This window comes from Lactuca sativa, chromosome 9 (genome assembly GCF_002870075.4).
Source record: "Lactuca sativa cultivar Salinas chromosome 9, Lsat_Salinas_v11, whole genome shotgun sequence".
Classification (NCBI taxonomy): domain Eukaryota; kingdom Viridiplantae; phylum Streptophyta; class Magnoliopsida; order Asterales; family Asteraceae; genus Lactuca; species Lactuca sativa.
The window spans coordinates 228,141,769-228,153,362 of NC_056631.2; the positions used below are offsets into that span (position 1 = coordinate 228,141,769).

The 11,594-nt window shown below is 34.8% G+C and overlaps 2 protein-coding genes across 14 annotated transcripts; one reads left to right on the forward strand and one right to left on the reverse strand.

The window, feature by feature from the left end:
* Positions 1–4,482: 4,482 nt before the first annotated feature.
* Positions 4,483–6,100, forward strand: LOC111900432 (uncharacterized). 2 transcript variants are annotated; one of them, XM_023896326.2, is made up of 5 exons: positions 4,498–4,637; positions 5,188–5,273; positions 5,416–5,513; positions 5,676–5,748; positions 5,873–6,100. In XM_023896326.2, exons 3-5 carry the CDS (start codon positions 5,429–5,431, stop codon positions 5,883–5,885), a joined length of 171 nt encoding a protein of 56 aa, XP_023752094.1. In that variant the 5' UTR covers positions 4,498–4,637; positions 5,188–5,273; positions 5,416–5,428; the 3' UTR covers positions 5,886–6,100. The 2 variants fall into 2 exon arrangements, with proteins under 2 accessions (XP_023752089.1, XP_023752094.1); XM_023896321.2 differs by lacking the exon at positions 5,188–5,273 and having other exon boundaries at positions 4,483–4,637.
* Positions 6,101–6,747: 647 nt separating this feature from the next.
* LOC111900492 (calreticulin-3-like) lies at positions 6,748–9,519 on the reverse strand. Of its 12 annotated transcripts, none has more exons than XR_006187059.1 (8): positions 9,107–9,519; positions 8,970–9,029; positions 8,763–8,841; positions 8,464–8,560; positions 8,085–8,257; positions 7,827–7,871; positions 7,622–7,673; positions 6,748–7,048 (listed from the first exon to the last, which is right to left on the reverse strand). XR_006187059.1 is itself a non-coding variant. In XM_042898194.1 (5 exons), exons 3-5 carry the CDS (start codon positions 8,133–8,135, stop codon positions 6,816–6,818), a joined length of 336 nt encoding a protein of 111 aa, XP_042754128.1. In that variant the 5' UTR covers positions 8,136–8,257; positions 8,970–9,029; positions 9,107–9,519; the 3' UTR covers positions 6,748–6,815. The 12 variants fall into 12 exon arrangements, 3 of the variants coding, with proteins under 3 accessions (XP_042754128.1, XP_042754127.1, XP_042754129.1); XR_006187056.1 differs by having other exon boundaries at positions 6,748–7,080; XR_006187057.1 differs by having other exon boundaries at positions 7,807–7,871.
* Between the last annotated feature and the right edge of the window lie 2,075 nt (positions 9,520–11,594).

The window sequence follows — 11,594 nt, forward strand, 5'->3', positions numbered from 1 at the left end:
AAAGCTGAGGCCAAGCTCCAAATAAAGCTTCACAAGAAAAGCCAGCTACTTTTTAGGGGGAGTGTGTTGGGTCAATTAGAAAAGAAAGCTATAAACCAAAGGGGAGATTGTTGGGTCAACAATATGGTTTATACTTTACTTTTCTAGGCCTTAATAGTTTTTGGCCATGTAATATGTTTTTGCAGTTGTATTTACGGCCCAATGGGTGTTTACGGCCGTAAACCCATTTATGGCCCATATTCCTCAAGTATATATATATATATATATATATATATATATATATATATATATATATATATAGGTGTTAGGTGGTTGAGGAGGGGTTTGATGAACGTTAGAGGAGTGTACGGCCAAGAGAGAGAGAAATATCATATGTATGTAAGTGTGTGAATCTTGTGAAAAAGAACTTCATTCTAATCAAATTATACAAGATTCATATTCTTCTTCTTCTTCTTCTTCTTCTCTTCTATTTTGATCTGTCATCATCCGTTTAATTGGGATTCCATACCATCAAAAGGATATGATTGATACACAAGCAGATTTGGGACTTACATAATATCAATTCTAGCTATTTATAGTTATGAGGGAAACCTAAAAAGGACTTTACTTTTACATGGTAAGAATATACCGACTTAATTAAGACCTTATAGACCTAATCTAACAAGATGTTCCTTAGAGGATAAAAGATAGAGATTCCTCTGGAACAAGAGTAAGGTTCCTACAGGAACAAGAGTAAAGTTCCTTCGGGAAAAAGAATAAGGTTCCTACGGGAACAAAAGTAAGGTTCCTTCAGGGACAAGAGTATGGTCCTTCGGGGACAAAGATATAAAGATTCCTTTGGAAACAAAAGATTGAGGTTCCTAAGTGAACAAGAGTATGATTACTTTAAGAATAAGAGTAAGGTTACTTCGGGGATAAGAGTACAGGTCTCGCGGGAATAAGATTATGACTCCTTTGGGAACAAGTGATAGAAGGTTCCTTTAGGGACAAGAGATAGATGTTCCTTCGAGAATGAGATAGAGGTTCCTTTTAGGCACACGAGTATAGTTCCTTCGGTGACAGGAGTATGATTCCTTCGGGAATAAGAGTATGGTCCTTCAGGCACAAAGATTAAAATTCCTTCGGGAATGGGATTATGTCCCTATGGGGAAAGAGATGCATGACTCCCTTTGGGAATGTAGATAAATGATTATTGCGAGAATCTAAATTGGTATGGTTAGAGAAGATAGAGAAAAGTTCCTTGAGAGGAACAAGATAAGAGAGTTCTTTATAAGAACTTAAATGTAATCCATGATGGATTAAATGTAAGGAATTCGTTATTGACTCAATAGTAACATAAACATTAATGATTGACGAGGGATCACAACAGAGAGGAGAAAACCAGGTGAGCGTGCCTGGTAATATAATAGGAAGTTGTTTTACTTAGAGTAAGGTATGAGATGTGACTGCTTGGTCTAGATGAGAAGAGCATGTTAAGAGGCTAAGAGAAGAGATATAATATATACATAGTATAAGAAGAGCATGTTAAGAGGCTAAGAGAAGAGTATAAGATGAGCTTGTTAATAAGCTAAGATAAGAGTAAAAGGAAAATATTAGAGAATAAAGATAAATGAGATGAGAAAGATGAAAGAATAAAAAGAACAATAGTGTGTTCTATTAGAGAAAGAACTAGAGGATAAAGTATGAGAAAGAGAAAGAAGGATGAAAATTAAGAAAAGACAGTATAGTAACTCACCAGACACATTGTGTATGATGCTACAAAGGTTTTATGTTTTGCGGGTTCAGGTTGTAGCAGTCGTTGTACCAAAAGAGAAGACATGACCACAAAGTCAAGATTTAGATAATAGGATGTTAATCTTTGTAATTTCCTTGTTGTTCTAATTTGTATGTAATATTCTTATTGTAAACCCGTGATTCTTCCTGGGAAGTAAAATATTTTAATTAGAGTAGAAGTCCGCATTATAAGAAAACAATGATATTTCCCTTAGATATTATGTATAGAAATCCAGGTCGTTACACCATACATACATACCACCACAATCCATCTACCACAAAAATCATCCATCCCCAACAACAAACACCACAATACATCACCATCCGTCTCCGCCATTCACCAACACCACCAAGAAATTAATCTAAAATTCTTGAACAAATGCCATTACTAGTGTCACATGCTTCAAGAAGAAAGGAGTGAGAGGGGGTGTAGGGTGTGGGGATAAAGGAGATTTTCACAATGTATGATGAGCAGAGAAATGTGTGAATAGCGATAATAGTAAGGTGAAGGGTGGGGGCATTTTCACCAGAGAAGAGAATGAGGAAATTTTTGCGTTTTGTAGTGTTTTTTATTAAAAAAACATGTAAAATGATGTTATTTTTCTTTTTTGGAATTATGGACAAGAAAATATGGCTGAAAATCTACTGAAGGTTGAAAATATAAAAATGATTGAACCTATAATAGTCAGTTAAAATGGTAGTTTTTGAACAATATATATAAAATATAAAAATGATTAAATCTATAATAGTCGGTTAAAATGGTAGTTTTTGAACAACATATATAAAGTTTAATGGTAAACCTTGTGGAAAAAAAAAGATATAAAAAAGATTTATGTTTGAATAAAAGTGATACATGATAATTCTACAAAGTCATTGTCTCCTAATTAAGTCACTAAAATTTTCCAATCATGTTAAATATAAGAAATTTACGTGCAGCTATCATTTATATATTTTTGAAGAAGATAAATAAAGTATAAAGTTTATGTAACAAAAAAAAGTTCCAATCATATTAGGAAATTTACATTCGTTACATGGTAACGTTCATATAATTTTTAACAAGACAAATAAAATATGAAGTGTATGTCATTAAAAGGGAAAATGACTTAGGAGGGTAACTACCTTTTATCTGTGTTCACATTTTGACAACTTTTTTTTTTTGTACATAATAAAGCAACTAACTTGTTATAACTGTTTAAATTACACCAATATTACCGACTAATACCTGTTTTAACCGGTAACTCAAAGGGAAAATGACTTAGAAGAGTAACTACCTCTTATCCGTGTTCACATATTAGCAACTTCTTATTTTTTGTACATAAGAAAGCAACTAAGTTGTTTTAACTGTGTAACATCCCAAAAAATCATGCCCAAAAATTTCTTTTTTAATTTAATACTAAAACCATATCCCAAAAAATCATGCCCAAAAATTTCTTTTTTAATTTAATACTAAAACCATAATTGTCAAACCATTAATTTAATACTCCGGCATCGGGCCCCGCTCGACATCAGGCCCCGTCTGGCATCGAGCCTCGCTCGGTATACAAATCTGTCTCTCTTAGGCCCCGCCTGTCTCCGGGCCCCACCCGCTAAACACATACAATCATATAACATGCTAACACATAAAGAAATATACTCTACTATATCCATGTCCTAAGAAACATACTATGCTAATAATAAGATGCGGAACTTTGTCCGTACTCAACTAGTTCCAGCCAGGGCTTCAGCAATGCAAGGTGAGTCTCCTCACTGTATGAATGGGTCTAAGACCACAATGCCAGCCCATGTAGTCTATGAGTAGGAAGACCTGGGGGTTAGCCCTAGGCATTGTATGCTAGTATGTTATTCTAGACCAAGGTCTGATGTCGGGTGGGTGCCCGAGGAATGTTTGCATGTTAGATTATACTTGTTGCCTGTGTGATACATGTATGTGCATGGTAAAGATGTGAGTGTGGGTGAGGTCACGTATCTCATCACTAGCTGAGTACAGATGCTGTTCCGTATCTCATTATTAGGAGAATATGTTTCTTAGGACAGGGATACAGTAGAGTATGTTTCTTTATGTGTTAGCATGTTATATGATTGTATGTGTTTAGCGGACGAGGCCCGGAGACAGGCAGGGCCTAAGAGACAGATCTATATACCGAGCGGGGCTCGATGCCAGGTGGGGCCCGATGCCGGGCGGGGCCCGATGCCGGAGTATTAAATTAATGGTTTAACAATTATGGTTTTAGTATTAAATTAAAAACGAAATTTTTGATCATGATTTTTGGGATGTGACACAGTTAAAACAAGTTAGTTGCTTTCTTATATACAAAAAATAAGAAGTTGTCAATATGTAAACACAGATAAGAGGTAGTTACCCTCCTAAGTCATTTTCCCTTTGAGTTACCGGTTAAAACATATATTAGCCGGTAATATTGGTGTAATTTAAACAGTTAAAACAAGTTAGTTGCTTTATTATGTACAAAAAAGAAAAAATTGTTTATATGTGAACACGGATAAGAAGTAGTTACCCTCCTAAATCATTTTCTGGTCATTAAAATAGTTATAGAGACTTAATTGATTGACTTGAAATAATCATGAATTTTATGTTAATTTTTTTTAGACTAAATGTAACTTTTTTTAAAAATATTAAATTTTTTGTGATAATTTCTTATTTTTATTTTTGATAAATTTTATTTCGACAGAATCTTCTTCCGGAGCTTGGGGCGGCATACCATCTTACCTTCCCTGTCTCATTTACGTTGGACTGGGGTAATTGTTGTATATTAAGGACGGGAGGACCAAGTCAAACGTTCTCCAATTTCATTTCCTTCAGGTTCGGTGTGCTGCTGGACGCCCCACTCTTAACACACCTATCTCAGGTTATCGATTCTTTTCCCCTTAATTATTATATTTTTTTTGAAGCTTTTTTGATGATCCTTTGGGATAACTTACTTTCTTCGGTCATATGTTGCTCTCTGTAGTTATTTAGGTTAGTTGTAGCCTCTACTTGTTGTTTGTTCGATTGGATCTACTTCGTCGTTTTTATTCGATTTCATTGTAGTTGTGAATAAACTTAGGTTAAATCATCCACCTGCCCTTTCAGATCTGTGTCAGTGTAAATTGTAATGCTATTTCTCTGTTAACAGCAAGTGTAAGAGAGCTGCTGCTTTAAACTTGTATCATTCGCCTTCTTTTTAGATATATCTGCAGGCTCATAATCTGAAATTGAAATCACAGATACTGGTATTAAGGTCCTCCTGTAACGGCCCACATTCAACAAACAAATAATTATTCAATAGTGTCGTATAAACTCCAATCCAAATAATAAATAAAACCCTAATTTTCATCATTCTCCAAAATCATACTCATACAAATATAGATTACTACTTACTTACTAGGCATAACTCACTATCAAAATTCAAAACACAGATCCAAGAGGAATGAAACTTTGAACACCTGTTTCATAATACCATTTACTCAAGAGGATTCGAAATAAAGATTGAATTAAGGGCAAGGTTGGGTGGTATTTCATATCAAGTGCCTTAATGGAATAATAATAATAACTATTTCCATCAATACCCCTTTGATGCTGTTGAAAACACTTTTAACCATTTTTTGTGTGTGTGTGTGTGTGTGTGTGTGTGTATTGTCTCTCAGGTTATTAGGGAATATGAATTGGGTTCAACGCAAAATCTACCTTTACAATGTCACATTTGGGCTATACATGTTGGACTGGTGGGAGCGATATTTGTTCAGTATCTTTATCTTTTAGATTAAATTACACTTTTGGTCCCTGTGGCATATCCTTCTTTTTTTTTTCTTTTTTTTAGAACCAGGGATGGAAACCCAACCATTAGGTGAGGGTATTTAGGTCATTTCATTTTTTTCTCTTTTGTTTGACTTGACTGTTTGTTAAGATAGCTTGGTTGTGGTCTTGATGTGGTTCATCTTCTACAACGGATATCGTAACATTAGTGAATTTGGAAAAAGGTGCATTATTATTATTATTATTATTATTATTATTATTATTATTATTATTAATCTGCTTATTCTATGGTTTCACTTTCATACATTTATATTAAGTCATTATTTGGTTGCTTAAAATCTTCCTCAGGTATCTATGGTGAATTTAAACATAGCTTCAACTTCAAGATGAAACATGGTGAAGTTGTATGATCCAATTACTATCCTAAAGTTTGTTTGTGTGTGTGTGTGTTAGCTTTGCTGGTATGTAAGTTCCCACATAGTAAGTTAAGCATGTATGAATCGTGACAGAGACCTTTGAACAATGGTGGTCTTTTACTTTGAAATAAATCAAGACGTGGTTGAAGGAGATTAAAAATCTCGTGCTTTTTTTTTTCATCAGAATTAAGCCTTTTGAAATTTGTATATATAGGGCTTGTTTGGTATCGATATTTTATTAGTTTTAGGTTTTAAGTAAAAACTCGAAAAAAAAAGCTTTGTTGGACACCAGAAATTTTTTAGTTTTTATTTTAAACAAAAAGCTGAGAAGAGATTTTAGTTTTTAACTAATTTTATACATTTAACTTTCACCTAGCACTTCTGCACAAATAAAAGCTATAGCTTTTCTTTACTTTCTATCCATTAGTTTTGCCAAATAGGCACATAAGGTATTGTTTGTTTTCTAGAAAAGGGCATGTGTAAAATTCGGCATAAACGGCCGATTAATCGGAATCAGGTAGGGGCCGAGACATGTATTTAGGAATGGGCCAAAAAATCAGAATTGGTCAAACTTGGTCAAAAATCGGCTCCAATTTAGTTAAAATCGGTTAAAATTGGAATTCGGAGTCGGTCAAAATTTTGAAATTTCAACCTTTTCTTTTAGACCAAACTAGGGAAGAACCCCCTTTTGTGGATTGAATACGCCAAAGAAATGGACAGAATGGAAAGATTTTATCGAGTTACATTGAACCGATCCACCCCCGACAGTTTCATGTGTGAATTGCAATAATATCAATAAGTTGCTGGTTTTTGAACAAATAAAGAACAATTTACCATTTTATTCATATCAACCTTTGTAATAATAAAATCTATTATCACATTTTTAATGACCAGCAAAACGATTGATTACCACGTTTAATCACAACCAAGGCAGTTTCCATGGTTTCAGAATCTCTTTCCCTACCATCTATTAAAATACTATAACTTGCATCAGGCCTAAGGACAAAAGTGTAAAAATATGTTAACTTGTCTGTTTTACATTGCAAATCCGTCTTGATTGGATAATTTTGCCCTTGATAGGAAACAATAACATCAAGCTTCTTTGTCTCTGTACCACATAAATATGGTCCAAACATTACACTTCAAAAAGAAAAAAAAACAAAACAGAAGTTAATACATTGTAACATAACACAACCAATAGTACTAATATGGAGACGTTATAATGATAAGCAATTGAAAGAACATATATATAAAAAAAGGTAAAAGAATTCATATTGGATATATAAAAGATGTGAAAAGACAAACCTAATTCTATTTCGTTCTTTCTTTTTTACTGAAAGACCAAAATGCCCTTCTTATATGTTGAAATAAAAGAATTTACTATAAGTGAAATTTTAAAAATTCAGTCAATTTTTCTAATTGGATTTCATTGTAAAGGTACCTGGATTCGACATATACACCTTCAGTGGTAGAGATAAAGCGTGATAAACCAAAAAAAAAAAAAAACTTATGATGAGATAATGAACGAAATGCCCTTGAATCTTTAACCACCAAACATTATTGTTCTAACAAATTCTCGTACCAATGCCAAATAAGATTCTTGTATATGCAATTACTTTAGTAATCTCTCTCTAGAAAGGTAGAAAGTTGGAATCAATGATTCCGGAGGTAACTGATATACCTTCCCAAACATGCCCAAACCGATTTTCTCCAACCAAATTACTTGATATAACCTACAAAAAGTCAAAAAAATACATTACATTTTTGTTCTCTTCCATTGTTTTTTCATTTAAAGCACCTGATCTGAATAAAAAAAATTATTAATAAAATTTCGTGCTAATTGTTTTGCAGTTCAACAAATTTCACCTTGTAAATAAGAAACATACATTGAATTCGGTATTAAAGTCGAAAGATCAAAGGATTGTTGGTATCTGGAAGTTAAATATCAAAAATATAGAAAATTAGAAAGACCGAAATGCATGGCAAGTATGCACATATATCATTGATATGTGACAACACTAAACTTAAAAATAAAAAAATATGAAAATCTAGCAGCTGTGAATTGCTTCATAGCTTTTTTTGTGTGTGTGTGTAGCATTAAATTATATCATTAAATATAAATTTGAAAAAAGGAAAAAACTTACATAGAAGAACATGAGATCCATTAGAGATAGGAACTGAAGTTGACATTTCATGCATGAGGTTAGCTTGTGTATGTAGTAATTTATTGAATTTCATTATTTGATCTTTTACGTTCAATCTCAGGTGATAAATTTAGAAAAAAAATCTTGATTTCCTTCTTCAAGCTTTTGCCAAACTGAAACATGAAAGCGTGTCAATCTTGGCATTTTGAAATGTCAAAGCTGACATTTTTACACAAACTTATAAATTTTTACATTTCGTCAAATTTAATATTGGCAAATCACTAAAAAAGCTTCATAACATATACCAAAGTGACAAAAAAGATAGAACTATGAGTCTTATAGAAAGTACAAAAGCCTGAAAAGGACTTAGAATAGTAACCATGATAGGCCATTTGTAGTATGAACCTTCAAATTCACAAGCCTCCAAATACTCCAAGAAAATTGAACTTTAAGTATTTACTTTTATCATGATAGACCTATAGCATAAAAGGAAATCAAAACTTCATTTTGGTGTAAGGATGAGGAAGTACCAATAACAATAATAAAATAGCACCAAATACAAACTTAATGACTCCTTTAGAACCCTACTTAGCATGAACAATGAAGATATCTAGAACATATCCAAACCTTAAACCAACATCTAAGCTTTTTATTAATTGAAGAGTTGGAACTATGTACCTTTAGATTAAAACCATGAGAGGCAAAAACAAATAACTCAGTAGCCCAAACAATAGGCAACGAACTGAACTGTATAAACCTAATCAAGGAATGATAGTTCAGAATTTGACAAATAAGGGCTAGAGAAATGTGAACACATATATAGGAAATACAACACCATTGATTTTGACTGTCAAATTCAATGAAAAATAAATAATAGAAAAATACCTAGGCTTTAGAAATTACGGTGGAGTTTTGGGTTGAGGGTGATCTTGGTGGCGGTCTAACCTGTATTGTATTTTGGCAGAAGATTAATGGCTCCTTTAAGGGAAAGCGACGTGTATATATCTGCATAAAATATGTACCGGTAGTGGAGAAGGCCGAGGGAAAATTTGACACAGATTCTCCGTCAATCGATGTAGGGCTTACATGACGGATTGCATAGTATGATTTGTAGAGCAGTTGAATTGATTCAATTGGTGGAGATGGTGGCTGGAATTCGGCGATTGAAGTGGTGGGGGTGAGCTTTAGCAGAGACGATGGAGCAGGAGGGAAAATAACGTGAGCAATGAATGATCGGGAAGTATAGCGGCTAGGAAGATGAGATGGAACTGGGTGATAACTGGTGAGTTTTGTATAGTTCCAATGAATGAAGTCGGTGAAGTCGGTGGGTTGTCTGAGAAGGTAAACGTAGTGACAACAATTTCATTTTTATTGGGTTACACAGTAGACGTAGCCATCAGTGAAAACAGATAAATAACAAAAATAAAAGCATAAAATTTTTTAAAAAAAAGTCAAAAATTCAATCAATAAGATCAAGGTAGTGTTCACCAAGGACTAATAGTATATATAGTAAATATATAATTGTTATTGATATTCATTTATTTTGTTATATATTTTAATAAACTTGTTATATTTGTTATATATATATATATATATATATATATATATATATATATATATATATAATTTTCCTAAAATTAATTTCATATAATTTATCCAACTCCCCGTGTAGATCGAATACTTGCTAGTAGTTAGTCGGCCGCCATGGAAACGCCTAACGAATTTTGCAACATGTATGATGTCTATCAATTAAGTTGGTATGATGTTTAATGAGTTGAGGCATTATTATTTTAATGAGTTTTTAGAAATAATTTCAATAACTTATTAGATTGTTATACAGAATAGATAAACGGATCTAGTGTGTATACATATGTTAATATTCATTCTTGTATAATGAGGGTCGATAACATCAACAATGTTGATAAGAGTTGTATACGTTTAACCTACAAATAGAGTAATGGGTAGTATAGTATGATAAGTGTTGATTGCCTAATTGTGTTAATTTGAACTACATGCATTAAGCATACAAATCACTGATATGGAGACTCTCTCGCAGTTATTTATTTATTTATTTATTTGTAGGTTTTAGGAATAATATTATGTATGATACTCTAAAGGGACCACTTCCGTCTCATCAACTACACACTTCCTCAGTTGGGACACATGGAAGGGGTGATGAATCTGGCTCAACTCTGCAGGCAGCTCTAACTGGTAAGCTACCTTACCCACTCGCACGATCACTTTGAATGGACCAATGTATCTAAGGCCTAGCTTTCCCCGCTTCCTAAACCAAATCACTCCTTTCCACGAGGATACCTTCAGGAGGAAAAAATCCCCGACCTGGAACTCTAGCTCTAAATGTCGCCGATCTGCATAACTCTTCAGACGACTCTGGGCCGTCAGTAACCTCTGTCTGACCTGCTGGATCTACTTTGTCATCTTGAGCACCATCTTATTGCTGCTCATAACTCCCTACCCTACCTCTCCCCAACAGATGGGAGTTCGACATCTTCTCCGGTATAAAAGCTGAAAGGGAGGCATACTGATACTAGAGTGATGGCTGTTGTTGTATGAAAAATCAGTCAAAGGCAAGTAAGTGTCCCAACTTCCACCGAAGTCCATAACACAGGCGCTTAACATGTCCTCGAGCGTCTGAATCGTCCGCTCGCTCTGACCATCAGTCTGTGGGTGATATGCGGTACTAAAATGCACATCCCGATCTGACACTATCGATGTTGGCATCCCATGTTGTGCCACCACCTATCGAACATAGATCTCGACCAATTTCTCCTTACAAGAGCTCTCACTTATAGCCAGAAAGTGAGCACTCTTCGTCAACCGATCTACAATCACCCATATCGCATCGACACCTTGCACGGTCCTTGGTAATTTGGTGATAAAATCCATGGAAATATGTTCCTACTTCCATAGGGGAATCTCTAAAGGTTGCAACTGGCCATGAGGAAGTTGGTGCTCCGCCTTGACATGACGGCATATCAAGCATCTCTCGACTACCCATGCCACATCTCTCTTCTTACAAGGCCACCAATAATCCCTTTTTAAGTCCAAATACATCTTGGTGGCCCCCAAATGGACCGAGGATCTCGACATATGGGCCTCCTCCATCAATATACGTCGAGCTCAACCCGTATATGGCACCCATATCTGCCCACGGAAGGTTATAAGCCCTCGGATATCCGTCTCAAACTCAAAAATCTGCCCGATCACCTGCTCTCTCTTTCGCCTCTCTGGTCTCACGGCCACCACCTGGGCCTTTCAGATGATATCTAATACTGGAGTCATCACCGTCATACTCATGAACATGTCTCGGATCGGAGCACTCACTGCTTTATGTCTCGGGAAGGGCTAACAATATAGCTTCGCACAATCTCTGGCGAAGAGTCTCGAATGAAGCCTACTGCTCGGGCCCCCAGACGAAAGTAACAACCTTCCTGGTCAATCTGGTGAGAGGAACGACAATCTTGGAGAAATATCTGATAAACCTCCGAT